The sequence below is a fragment of the Electrona antarctica genome, assembly GCF_951216825.1.
Source record: "Electrona antarctica genome assembly, chromosome: 16".
In the NCBI taxonomy this organism is placed as follows: Eukaryota; Metazoa; Chordata; class Actinopteri; order Myctophiformes; family Myctophidae; genus Electrona; species Electrona antarctica.
In genome coordinates, this window is record NC_136797.1 from 24,058,847 (window position 1) to 24,073,561 (window position 14,715).

The 14,715-nt window shown below is 40.9% G+C and overlaps 1 protein-coding gene across 1 annotated transcript; it reads left to right on the top strand.

The window, feature by feature from the left end:
• Positions 1-1,609: 1,609 nt before the first annotated feature.
• On the top strand, positions 1,610-13,425 carry LOC306939674 (glutathione hydrolase 1 proenzyme-like; the record flags this gene model as incomplete). The annotated part of the gene is made up of 12 exons (XM_079524330.1): positions 1,610-1,782; positions 2,237-2,367; positions 2,994-3,083; positions 3,333-3,525; positions 3,912-4,072; positions 4,540-4,689; positions 7,578-7,714; positions 7,837-8,024; positions 8,292-8,419; positions 11,436-11,551; positions 11,987-12,100; positions 13,279-13,425. 12 exons carry the CDS (start codon positions 1,610-1,612, stop codon positions 13,423-13,425), a joined length of 1,728 nt encoding a protein of 575 aa, XP_079380456.1.
• Positions 13,426-14,715: the final 1,290 nt, after the last annotated feature.

Sequence of the window (14,715 nt, forward strand, 5' to 3'; positions counted from 1 at the left end):
TTTGCCATGTATTGTTGTCTGTCACTGCAGTTAAATAATCATTCATCTGTTAACAGATCCTTCAACTGCATGTGGCTTGTAATTCTCTCACATGTGAAGGTCATGAAATTGCTACATGGCATTTTCGGTGGTTATGTGATTGATGAGCAATAATTTCACCTACGAAAGTGATGACTTGAACGTCCCTCAAGTGTTCCTATACTGTACATCTGTTCCACAATAACACCACCGAGGTGCTTTATGGAGGGTTAGGTTAAAGTTTAATGGCCTGGCGTGATAGTTACATAGTTACACATTGAAAGCCACAGAAGGCTTATTGCCTGTGTAGGGCTGCGTGCATGATTGTAGGACGGTGGAAAAAGTACACACAGCCAGCAGTCTGCTGCAGAGGCCCAGAGAGACATCAGGTAAGAGGGATTTAAGCTCTTCCGTTCTAACCCTAGTTAACATCTGTGACCATGGCAAACAATTGAGTGCGATATGAGAATGCAATGGCCACCAATTTGCCCATGCTGCAGCAATGGAATATACTATACCTGTGTCCATGTTGAGTGAATTATGCTTTTCTTCAGTATGGATATGGCAAAACTGTGTGCCAGTATTGGAAACGGGGGAAAAGGTGGTGTTATTGGGCAACGAATCCAAGCAAAGAAACCAGGCTTTTGTGTTGCTGGTTTAATTATGGTGGCCGCAGGCAGCACAGCTCTACCGAGGGATGTACGTAGCTACTGCATGCATCACAGTTTGCTTGTGTAATCCATAGAGAAGCTTCAGTTCTGCAGTGAGATTGATGCAAGCAAGCAGGGCCTTTCAGCAGATACATGTTTATGTAAATTGGATGGTTGGTTAAGCCCTGTTTTGTATTTTGTTGTAAAGCAAAAAAAATAGCCAATCTAACCCAACGCATGTTGCGATGCCATGCGTTGTGAGCTTGTACAGTAGATCTACTGTTTCATCGTTGTTTTTTGTGAAGATGCATGCCCAAAATAGGCATCTAGATCAAATCTAAATCAAATTTGAAATCTTAGAAAATATTATTCTATAAATTATTCTACAGTACATCAATACAATACTAATACGTATTTGAAAAAAAAATAAAACACAATAATAATGATTATTATGCAGTGAGAAGTTGGTGCTCCTGAATTAATTCAGGCTTTATTAATATAAGAGGGACATCCTGATGTCATTTTCAGATGTGCACAGACCTTCATGGCAATGAACATTTTACTGTTTTCTGCGCTATCCACTGAGCTGAGTGCATGAGCTGCCATTATGTCAGGAAACAGAAAACATGTAATCATACTGTAGCTACTAACTCAACATGGGCTGGTTTGACAATATGTGCTGTACTGCAAAAGGCAAGTGTAGACATATTGTTTGGCTACACTTGAGTTGGGCAGGTTGTTTTTCCTGTGACTTTGTTGGATCCAATTCCTCATTCCTGATTTACTATGAAAACCTGCAAAACCTGTCTGTCAGGTCATGCCTCCGTCATGGTATTTGTTTTGTGTGTGTATTTCACAGGTTAAAAACAAACTGCGAAATGGGTGATATAATGAGTGACATAATATTCTTATTCTTACATTATGTTTCTTTCCTCCGAGACATGTTCAATAAGACTGTGGTCCTGGCATTAGTGGTGCTGCTGGTGGCGGCAGTCAGCACTTTTGTGGGCGTCTTCTTCGGCGTGGGAAAAGGGAAACCCTCAATTGAACTTGAACACTCCTACCCTAACGCGGCTGTGGCAGCAGATGCAGGACGGTGCTCAGAGATTGGCAGGTTAGTAAGTGATTGATTCATCAGGCATCACATACAGTACATGTACAGTAACTACATAAGGCTACTGTACAGGCGGATATATAACCATCATCATATAGACATACTGTAGTCTATCCACCACACGCTATTAACATTGTGTACAATAACCAAATCTGTTTTAATGGAACTAGCTGACACGCACGCACGCACGCGCGCCCAGCCGCACACACACACTCGAATTAAAGTTGCAAGCGATAACCAAGGGAGATCAAAGACTATTACTGCTTCGGCACAAAGTCCATATAAATGCATTTTGAAACATTAATCATTTAGCGTTTATAACTCACTGCAAGACACTATATCAGCATCATGTAGGCCCATCAAGTTCTGATTGAACATTGGATAAAATATGCTAAATCCACCTCCCTTTCTTTCTCCTTGTGTTTTATGTCAATGTGAATAAAAATAATGTCAGTGAAACCCTGCAGAAAGGAGGATCTGCAGTCGATGCTTCTATAGCTGCATTACTGTGTGTTGGGCTCGTGAACGCTCACAGCATGGGCATCGGAGGAGGGCTCTTCATCACAATCTACGATGCAACAACCGGTACAACTCACAACAAACCCATCTACACAATTAAATCATGATTGTACATTCATAGCTGCACTATGCAACTTTCCTCTCACAACTTTGTTTTTTTCCCAACCAAGGTTCATGTTTTAGGTTGTTATTAGAGAAAGTAAAAGATGAGTGTTAAATCTTTTTCATTTGCTGCTTTCTTTTGTTTTAGCGATTTTAGCGATTTTTGACGGGGCATTCGAACAAGTGGCTAAATATGTATTTTTTTTTACAGATTTTTAGAGTAAACTACCGGTAACTACAATTTTGTGTTTTTGTAAACACAAACATTATAGACAAAAGTGAGGGTGCAAATTGTGATTGGCCGGCGTTATTGGGTGGGAGATGTTGCCATTGGTTCAGAATGAGATGATGTATGATGACGTATGATGATAAGAGCGCCCCTCACTTCACACGGGTGTGATTTTTCTGCCTCTTTATATGGCTTTACTACTGTATGTGCGTAATCACACAGGACAGGATTAATATGCTTTTGACAGTCTGATCATTGTTACTGTTACATCTGAATGGTAATTGTTACTGTTACATCTGAATGGTAATTGTTACGGTTGCATCAGAAGTTTAACTGTGGAATGCCCTCGCCTTCTTTCCAGGAAAGGTAGAAACCATTGATGCTAGGGAGACAGCACCCCAAAATGCAACACAAAACATGTTTGGGAACAACACCGATTTATCCCGGAGAGGTAATATATAACCAATTACATAACTCACTGAAACACTTTGGAGAAAGCTGTTATAATGCATTTACGATATAACCTTTTGCGGATAGAGTCACTTACAGGTCATAAAACAACGATAAGTGCACCGTGCATGCTGCATATTATCTACTAAGAGCTATTAATCAGTAAAGATAAAGAAATATCTTAAGCCGTGTTATGCTACAGTATCTTGAAGGAAGTGTCCCTCTCTTTATCATCCTTTGTATTTGGTAGGACCGTTGTCCATTGCTGTACCAGGGGAGATTCGAGGATACGAGATGGCACACAAACGTCACGGCAAACTGCCATGGAAAGAATTGTTCCAGCCAAGCATTAAACTTGCTCGAGAGGGCTTTCCTTTAGGCCGGGCACTGGCCAAAGCTATATCTAGTAACAGGAAATACATCATCAACGATACAGCTTTATGGTTAGTAGCATTATTATTATTAAATGGGGTGTAAATGATTGTTTATTCTGATCTACGTTTGTTCATTAACAGTGGTCTGCCCATCTCTCCAGCTCTTTAGTAAACAGAAAATATATTTTCAGCTTGAGAGAGAGAATTACAAGAGATAACCCCACAAATTCAATATTATAGGCTAAGTTCTCTCTCCGGACTGGAGCAAATTGGTATCCTGACCTGATTTTTTTTCCTTCTGTTTATTAAAGAGTTGGAGAGAGGGGGAGACCCCCCCTGTCACACAACTCTAGCAATGATTGCAATTAGAATATATAGCTATTTAACTACATCACAGAGGTCTGTTTCCAGTCTCACTCAGAACTGATTGTACAAAATGTTTCTGCTTATTTCAGCGAGGTGTTTTGCGGGGACAATGGCGATGTTTTAAGAGAAAATGACACCATCAAATTTCCAAAGCTGGCAGAGACCTATAGGAGAATAGCAGAGGAGGGCCCTGACGTGTTGTACACAGGACAAGTAGCCCAGGACCTTGTGAGGGATATTCAGGCATCAGGTACTGTACAGTATTCCTTCTCAAGCTGACTCCTTTTTTATTTTATTTCTATGAACCTTTTGTTCACATGTGGAACTAGATGATATTGTAACTCTTTTACACGATAGTAAAGTTCTTGCTATTCAGAGCAAAATAAATACACACAACATTCACTTTTAGTAGCAGATGAGAAATAAGAAGAGCTTGAATAATGCATAGAACGGTACAGTATGATTAAATGAATAAAACAGAAAGACTATAATCCGAGATATTGACGAGTGTGCATTTGATGAAGGTGCGTGTGTGCGTGCGTGCGTGCGTGCGTGCGTGCGTGCGTGCGTGCGTGCGTGCGTGCGTGCTTATCTATATACTTTGCTTTAAATAGACCACAAGTCTAGCCTTTTCGTCTTTGTGGACCTCTTAGCATTACTTACCATTACTATTTGATTACCATGACCAGCTATGCCGTACAATGTATGTTTTTTCAGGTGGTATTATCATGATGGAAGATCTGAGGGGTTACAGACCTGTCTTGGATGAAAGCCCCTTAAGGGTGAATGTGGGAAAGTACACCATCGCTGCCCCCAATGCTCCAGCTAGTGGTCCAGTTCTTTCCCTGATCATGCACATCCTGGCGGGTAAGGCTCGGAGACAATTACTCTCACAGTGTGGAAATATGGTCTGCTAGTAGTTCAGTGGTTCCAGTCAGAACTTTTTAGCCCGTGACCCATGATTTGATATGTCTCCACGAGACCCAAACTAGTGAAAATAGCAGATCTACAAGCACACGATGCATCACTTCATGCCGTGTTATGAGCTTGTAGATCAGCTATTTTCACTACTACTTAAACATTTGTCTTCTAATATATGGAATTTCTTAGATTTTTCTTCTATTTATTCATGAGATTACTGGAAGAAATCTTTGAATTTGTTTTGAATTCATGAAAATTTTTGCTTTTTTGTGAATGTTTTCTGAAAATGTTTTGAAATAATAATTGAAAACAAAATGTAGGAAACCAAAAAATAAAGGGACCCATAAAAATGTGTCCGCGACCCACACATAGGTCCCAACCCAGTGTTTGGGAACCAGTGTACTAGTTGATGCCGATTAATTAAGACCCACACAAGATTGTTCTATTGGTCATCTATTGGTACTTTCTTCTCACATTTGGGACACATAATCACATAATGCTCCTCGATCGGGCCCCCTAACAATATTACAGATAAACAATCAGGGTGCACAAATACCACTTTTCTATGACTGAGTAGATGTATAAGTACTATTTATGAGTACTCGCTGGTACAAAATATGAGTACAAAGATTTCCAATAATATTGCATACTAAGTATGCACTGTACATATACTTTATAGGATAATGTGTGTGGACGGAAGTTCCTGTCATTTGCCCCTTTGCCCTCTGAGTACGAGTTTTTTAGCCTGATATCTGTGTTCCAGAGCTCCTATAGTTGTCCCCTTAAATTTGGATTCAAATGCCAGTGAGGAGCCCCCACCGGGAGGACGTAGTAGAGCCTTTGTTTTACTCCTTGCTGTGCTGCCCCAGCCCATAGGAATCTGTGCGGCGACACCCTCCCCCAAACATGGGCCAATTGTGTTTGTGTGGACACTCGACAAAGCCTCAAAGTGGATTCGAACCCACACCACTCCGTGGTGGTGGCCGGTGGGCAGGCGCTTTACCACTACGCCACCCAAGCGCCTGCATTAACAGAAGCCCCCTTTAGCCACGAAGGCCTCAATTTCCTGGTGAAGTAATAGTGAAATTTAAGAAGAGCTTGAAAGTTGGGTCGTAATGTATAAAATCTTTTTCATGGGGGGAAATTTCTTAGTTACACAACATTGTTCTTGTGAAACATGTTTGTTATACAGTATGTGAACTACTAGTACTGCACAGTAGGCCTAATCTCTTTCCATTTGGCCAAAGGAGGCATGCACCATCACCATAACATTAATTAATGCATACTAGCAGCCAGATTAGTGCATCTGAACTGAACTCCATCCACATTGTGCATGATTTGTGTGGCTTCATACACAAACTGCTGTCATACAGTAGTAACTCGCTATAAACTTCCGTACTATAAATAGTCAAAGACTGGGGAGGCCATGCAGTTCGTAGGCTCTAGGTTTTGCTTGTATTGATTTAGTTCCAAGACTATTGCGGGTAATCAATCAACTTAAGAGGATGACAGATGGCATGTTATACAATTCAGTACATGAACATTTAAGGCTATTCTTTTCATTAGTCTGTTTTGACATTGATAAATTACACCTGAGGATCCAAATGTGGAGAAATACACAGGCAATATCCTTGGGATTGAGGGGGAAGACTGAGTCTTATATGTACATTCATTAGAAGAACATTATGGTTGCATTTAAAATGTATATTGTCTGTCATGGCAACAGATTGCATGGGTAAAGATTCCTGGGAAACAAGACATTTTTGTCCATCTACCAGGCACCAGCACATACTTCCCGTACGTACGGTGACAGTGACAGTAACGTCCCTGAACATTCCCTCTCTCGGCGGGCGACCCACTCACTGTTGCCCCCTCTGTCTAACATACAAACTGACCAATTTACCTCTAATTGGACACAGTTGAGCGGTGGGGGTGGTATCATACCAAAGGCTTTCATAAAGGTGATTATTTTCTTTCTGACAGCTGAAAAACTCATAAAACTACACACTCTCTGACTCTGTTATACCTCCACCAGGGTTTGATTAGCCTGGGGGGATGGGGGAAATTGATGCTTCTGCTTTTGATATCCCCCTATCGCTGGTGGGGATATGTTTTACCCCTGCTTCTGGTCAGACTGAATTAAATACTTTTAAAGGGCCAAATTCACACCTTTTGCAACCAGAGCTTATTTTAATGATGTTTAGGACACAAGAAACACTTTCCTGGGGTTCTTTATGCGTGTAATATGTTTTTTTAGATATTGTAGTCATGTTCATGTTCATGACCAAAAACCTGTCATGAAAATGTGGTTTCACTTCCTTCCTGGACTACAAAGTCATACCTCCATGCAGCCTCCCCCCCCCGCTCTCCACAAGGAGAGGGGGGTATTAAATCACTTAAACTCCAGCATTCATATTCTGGGGGGAAACCTTTGCAGAAAATAGCAGATCTACAACCTCACAAAACAGAAAATTCACTGTATAGACTAGACCCTATAGCCCTGAGAGACTCCGGTCAACCAAGTACAGATTTCTTTTTTAACGCTATTTTTGGGGGTCTTTTTTGTCTTTTTTTATTGATAGATTCACAGTAGTTTGAGAGGAAAGGGGGAGAGAGATGGGGGAAAGACACGCAGCAAAGGTTGTCGGGCTCGGGACTCGAACCCGTGACACGTCAGGCTGAGTGCCTGGACCGCACGGCCGGCCCATGCAGTCCCCAAGTACAGAATTTAAGTGGTTGAAGCAGATATGGGGAACGTGATAAAAAAAAGCACACAAAAGAAACTTGGTTCAAATCATTCGCTCTCACTTATGATGCAAATTGTTATTTCACAGGGTACAACTTTAACTCAGACAGTATGTCAACCCACGAGAAAAAGGTGTTAACGTACCATCGTATTGTTGAGGCCTTCCGTTTTGGCTACGCAAAGAGGACCTTGCTCGGAGATCCGAAGTTCCTCAACATCACAGAGGTCTGTTTCCAGTCTCACTCAGAACTGAATGGGTGATTAATATTTCAACACAAATACATCAGCCTCAGCCTGTAAATATAATTAGACTGCTCTGAATATTTTCTGTTTCTTCTCCTCCACAGCTCGTCCAGAATATGACCTCCGCTTCCTACGCCAATCAACTCCGTGAAAAGATTACAGACGACACGACCCATCACATGAACTACTATGAGCCAGAGTTCTACATGCCCGAAAACCATGGGACTGCACATCTTTCAGTTGTAGCAGAGGATGGCAGCGCTGTGGCAGCCACCAGCACAATCAACCACTTGTACATATGACATTGGCACTTGGCAATAAACACTTAATTGGCTGTTATTATAGAAAATGTTGTTTTTATTAGAAACATAAGGTTTAATTTATAGACCGCACGATTGCAGCTTAATTGCCAAAAGTACTGTACAATAACAAAAATAGTTTGCAATTACAGCAGACTTAAAAGTTATGGTTTGTAGATTTAAATTGACTTAATAATAGCCCTCATACTGTACATAAACAATACCTATTCATATTCTTTTTTCTTTTCTTTTTCTTTCAGTATGGGCTCCAAAGTAATGTCCGGATCTACAGGAATTCTCCTTAATAATGAGATGGATGACTTCAGCTCTCCTTTAATCACCAATGGCTTTGGAGTGCCCCCTTCACCTAGTAACTTCATCAAACCAGGTTTGAAACATCTGAAAGTGTGCCATCTTGTTAAGTCACAAATGAATGATTTGTTTCATTTGGGGGTTTATAATAATATCTCATTCTCTCAATGAAATCATACTTGAGATCGAGACTTTATCTTTCAGTCTCCACAACTACTCAGCCATCTTGGATCCTGTCCGCAGAGTAGGGTTTAACCAAATGAACCCCTAGCATCCCTATTGTGGGGTGAACAACACATTCAGCAAAGATGCTGTAGCTGAATCTACAAGCTACAAACATGTCATGGTCTGACCCATTGTTTAGGTGAACGAGGCTTTATTGTTTTCAAGATGAGAAGAATAAGAGTGCGTGCCAAAAGATATGCAAATGCGATAGCATTGTTTTTGGTCAACAGATAACAGATAAGCGCCAACCTCCACACCATGGGCGACCGGGCCTTCTGCCACACAGCCCCATGTCTGTGGAACTCTCTCCCCATTCACCTGAGAGCACCACAGTCCACCGACTCTTTTAAAAAAAACATGTTTTACTGATTATGATGTTGCTTACGCTTCTTTTATTGTTTTTTATTCTATTTATTTTGCCATGCTTTTAAACCTTGTAGCACTTTGAGATTCGTAAGAATGTATAAAGCGCTTTATAAATAAAATGCATTATTATTATTATTATAAGCTCTCCTCTGACTTTACCACATCAAAAATGGATGTGAGAGGATTAGGATCAAGTATTTCTCACACATGCAAGGAGGATTCAATAATATGATTTAATGCTTGACATCTCCAAAATATGTGACTCAAAGTGGAAAGGCTTTGGCGATCTGGGACTTTTGGGATTTCTTTTTTAGGCTAGATTTGAGCTAATCTAGCAATTTGAGACTTGCAGTAATTCAAAAATCACACCCGTGTGAAGTAAGTGGTGCAACTCCGTGTGGGGGTCCCCGGGGGGGGAGTTCCAGACCCACATGAACGCACCCAGGGTGCCGGCCCGATTCCGGCGAGCCGCCCCGCGTCCGAAACGGTTGAGAAATGACAGAGTTGCCGTGTGGGGGTCCCTCTACTGTACCCTCCACTGTACTGTACTGTCACTGTACTGTACTGTACTGGCACACCCGAAATCACCATATATACAGTTAATATGTGCGTGTGTTTGTGTGTGTGTTAGGTTGCGCACAGGTGGTGAAAAACAACCATGCTGTTTTCGTGCTCAGACGCACCCAGCCACGCACCCACCCAGCCAGCCAGCCAGCCAGCCAGCCACCCACCACTTAAAAACTGAACTGTAGTCCTTGTCTATGTCTTATACAGAGAAATGTGGTGTAGATGTAGGCTATAGAGCGTCGCAGTCCCGCCCCCTACCAGGGCCCAGGAAATGATTCTCCGTTCATTTTCCTCATAGACTTTTCAGAAAGTATTTATTTAAAGACGGTTACGCCGCGGACAAAGCCAACTCTTGTCGTGACAAATCATGACAATAAACACAATGTTTTGGGCCAAACAAAGAATTAGAAAGTAGAAAATAACGGCAGGTTACAACACTTTTTTTGTTGTTTTTCTTCTTTGTAATTGTTTGTTTGGTCCAAAATATTGTGTTTATTGTCATGATTTGTCACGACTGGAGTTGGCTTTGTCCGCGGCGTAACCGTCTTTAAATAAATACTTTTTGAAATGTCTATGGGAAAAATGCATTGAGATTCATTTCCTGGGCCTGGCGTCGTCATGACAGGGGGCGGGACTGCGACACTCTATACTGTCTTCCCAACTCTGTTTTGGTGTTTCTTCACAAATATCCTCTTTGACTGGTTTATTATCCCAATTAAGGGCCGTAATGTGATGGATTGCAATGTTTATTTTGGATATTATAAACTTGTCATACAGGTTGAGGTCTAATATGTGGTTCACTGGATCAACGATTATTGTATTTTTACAATGGGATAATGGGATATCGTGTATAACGTGACTATACTTGGATAACGTAATTACCTGTAAAGAAATGGGAAAAGAATATTACACTGTACTTGGATATTTATAAGTGGTCCAATATATATCTGGAGTGGCAAAATACATGAAACAATAGCATTAGCATTTAATTTGAAAGTGAAATTAGAGTCAGGTGTTTTCAATCAGACAATTTTTGATTTGACTTTAGCACACAAAAAACCGTGGGCACAAGACAATCATTTCTAGGACATTTTTCTCGGATCTCCAATAGCATCCATTAACCTACGGCCATCATGTCAGGGACTCCTGTTGTTTTATCAGGCATTGCTAGTTCACCTTACTCAATGATAATGCAGCAGAAAGTAATGCTGTGCTGGAAAACTATATATAGAGTTCAGGCAGAACTCAGATTGTGTGAGGTAACTAACTACAGGTACCGGTATGTCGAGTTCAGACAAAGGAAGAGACTTGGAGGTGGAAAAAACTATGCTTACTGGCAGATACAGTATTGTGCACTACCTTGTGTATGTTACTTAAACAGCAGGGATATAGTTAAAGGCTGATTTGTACTTCATCATATGATACTGTCGTGTGCTGAAAATACCAGGTCTACAAGCTCACAACTATGAAATGGAAACAATAATGATTGTCTGAATTCTATTACCATAAAGTTGTTCTGAAGACATTGACATACTTTTATAATGTCACACATTCATGTAATCCAGGGGTTCTCAACCCGTGGGTCGCGACCCCTCGGGGGGTCGCCACATTATTTTGGGGGGTCCCCAAATTATTTTCAAAAAATATATATTTTTTGCAACTGAATGGCTGGAAAATGAAGAGTTTACACATAGTACATGCATACACCTTCCATAATGATTATATCTGGTTTCAGTATTTATTTATGGTGTATGGTGTATGGTGTAGTCAATTTATATTTGGGGTCGGGCGGGGCGGGGGTCCCGAGACGCTGCCAAAGCATTTCCGGGGGTCCCCGGTCAAAAACTTTGAGAACCCCTGATGTAATCTACGGTTTGATTCTTTGTCTTAGGGAAAAAATAATTGTGACATGCATTCCTTTTTGCCATTCCCAGGAAAGAGACCCATGTCTTCCATGTGTCCAACCATCCTCTTTGACCAAGATACCAATATAGTTAAGATGGTTGTTGGAGGCTCAGGGGGGACAAAGATCACCACCGCTGTTATTCAGGTGAGTCAATAAACAGGCTGTTCAATGAGCTGATAGATTGATACAAACAAATGAAAGGAGCTGAATGTGAATCCCCCCCACCGCCCACCTCTTTTTTCCCTCACTGTATATGTTTCTTTTCCCTTTTTACCTCCTTTATGATGAATTCCTGTTCTGTCCTTTGTCTATATAGAAGTGTCTATTTGTACGTCTCTAAATGTTTTTGATGAATTGAACATTGTGGACCCTATTGGAAACTGTGTAAGTGTAATGCTTAATTGGGTCGTCCACTCACAGTTAACAGCCTTTGTATTGAGTTTGTGCTTGAAATGTACTGTAATTCTGCAAACTGTTAATACATTTTTCAATCAATCAATCAATCAAAAACACTCACAGCATAGTTTCACTGAGTTTGACTACAGATCATCCTCCGCTGAACTGTGTGTTGCGCTGCAGGTGATTCTAAATGCCCTGTTCTTCGGCTATGACGTGAAGAAGGCAGTGTCGGATCCGAGGATCCACAACCAGCTGAGTCCTAACGCCACGTTAGGAGAGCCTGATTTTGACAAAGTAGGTTCATCGACGACACCACAAAATCTACATACCGGTAGTTTCGATACAAAAAAACGCTGATTCCTGACACACATTATATATCTCTGAAAGCAGTGCCCAATCTCAATTTACTGTAATTGGTTCAAAAATGATACATATTACACATTACATACATCCGTAAAAAACATTAAAAACAAGACAAGGACAAAACATACACAGTATGTATGAGTAGAATGCCTAGGATTAAAGCTAAAATTATTATTTTTTTAAAAGGAAAAGAAAGGAAAATATAAAAGAAAAGAGAATATAGATTGCACTACAGGGTTACACTTTCTGCTTCCATGTTCTCCGCAAATGAAGTGAAAGGCTGCCAGGCTGTATAGAATTTCAATATGGATTATTGGAGGGAATAACTTCATTATCTTTTCTAATTTGATGAACTGCATAACCTCTCTGACCCAATGAGAGTAAGTGGGAGGACAGGGTTCCATCCATTTGAAAATGGATGGAAGATATGTCTAGATGCTAGACAGCGTCACAGCTTTCCAGAAATCATGCAGTGTTGGGCATGTCCAAAACATATGTATTAAATCTTAAAGATGGAGTGCCACAGTTTTTGTATTTTTCCAGTTTTTCATGTGTTTATGAGGTGACAGTACTTCATTAGACACCCTGGAGTCATTTTTATGTGCAATGGTGTATTAACTTTGTATTTAGGGTTTCTTCCTGGAGGCTGAACCCTTGACAGTCAAACAGGCCAATGAAATAAACAGTAATATAGTGACATCACACTATCAGCCCCTCCCCTAACCCCTCCCCCTTCATCATACAACTACAGCTGTGGGTGCGGCTTCAGTTCAGGTGGATCACCACCCATCACCACCCACCAGTCAAACCAGGCATACTTGGAACTGGTGGAAGTGTCCACATAAAAGCATGATTTTAACAAATACCGTACACTTTTTGGAAAAAGTTCTTCCTCCTTATAATAATACCTAATGATCATGTTTTAGGGTGGAAAAAAATCATGGCACTCCATCTTTAAATATATTTTAATATGATGAATACTTACTTTCTACAGTAGGCTATATGCGTAACACATTACAAGCTATTTTCTAGACGTTTAAGTTGTAGATGGGCTCTTTAAATGCATGTTTACTTGGGCTTGAGTACCAATGTAGGGTTTTAATTTACAGGCGGTTCTAGAAGGCTTAGCAGAGAAGAACCATGAGACGGAACTGCTGACGTCTACAGGAGCAGTGGTGCAAGCTATTGTACGCCATGGTGACCGACTCCATGCATGGTCAGACCCTAGGAAGTGGTCTCACGCTGCTGGGTACTGAGATGATATCAGTGTCATATTATTTATTCATCCACAGCGGCGGTTCTCACACATTAAGGATCTCTGTAACTCTGAGGGCTCCATTTTCGTCACTGCTAAACCCCTTATCCCTAAACTTCTTTGCCTTTTTTTACTATTTTACAAAACATTTTTGAATAGTTAAAATGGCCAGTCCACAAGCTCACAGCGTGTCAATGTAGATCGGCTAGTTGAACTATTCAAAAATGTTTTTCAAAATAGTAAAAAAAGGCAAAGAAGTTTAGGGATAAGGGGTTTAGCAGTGACGGAAATGGAGCCCTGAGTGTATGGAACCAAATGGGCCTGTAAGGGTCCACTTGGTTCCATCCGTACACTCTCAGAGTTACAGACCTATTTGGACACCTATTTGGATCCATTTGGACCCCTGGGGGTCTCACTTCCCACTCTGAGAACCACTGGGTTATCATCAATAAGTAGGCATGTAACGATTCACTCAACTCACGATACGGTTCAAATCACGATACTAGGTCCACGATAGGATTTTTAAACACAAATTTATTTTCCTCTTACACAAATCCAGCATTGACTTTCTCTCTTAAAATAATGTTTTTTATCCCACGATTTTGCAACCCATTGCTTTCACCCAGTGTCAATTATCTAATGTAATCCTGGACGCTACACTTCCTCTGCCAACCTGGGGGGGGGCAGCGGACTGACCTCATGCTCCTCCTTAAGACATGCGAATCCCTTGACTCCTTCAAAACCGCGCTCAAAGGGCACCTACGGACGGCTGCAATTCAAAACTGGCCCCCGTAAAATCTGAATCCCCCCCCCACTGTATATGTTTATTTTCCATTTTTTACCTCCATTATGATGAATTCCTGTTCTGTTCTTTGTCTATATAGAAGTGTCTATTTGTACGTCTCTAAATGTTTTGATGAATTGAACATGGTGGACCCTCTTGTAAACAAGTGTAATGCTTAATTGGGTCGTCCACTCACAGTTAACAGCCTTTGTATTGAGTTTGTGCTTGAAATGTACTGTAATTCTGCAAACTGTTAATAAATATTTCAATCAATCAAATGCTTCCTTTTATGCATGAGGAGTCCAAGCTGCTTCTTTTCACCTGACGGGAGAGTTTCCCTGGCCGGACGAATTGCGTGGAAGGAACACGTTATTCCGACCAGTTCCTTTCCGCTCCATCAGGTTCTCTTTTAATTGTCTCCTTTTATCCTCTTTTCAATACAGTAGCAAATGACTGAAAACTATTTTTTTTAATCAATTCTCTTACAAATATCCTGACATTTCTTCT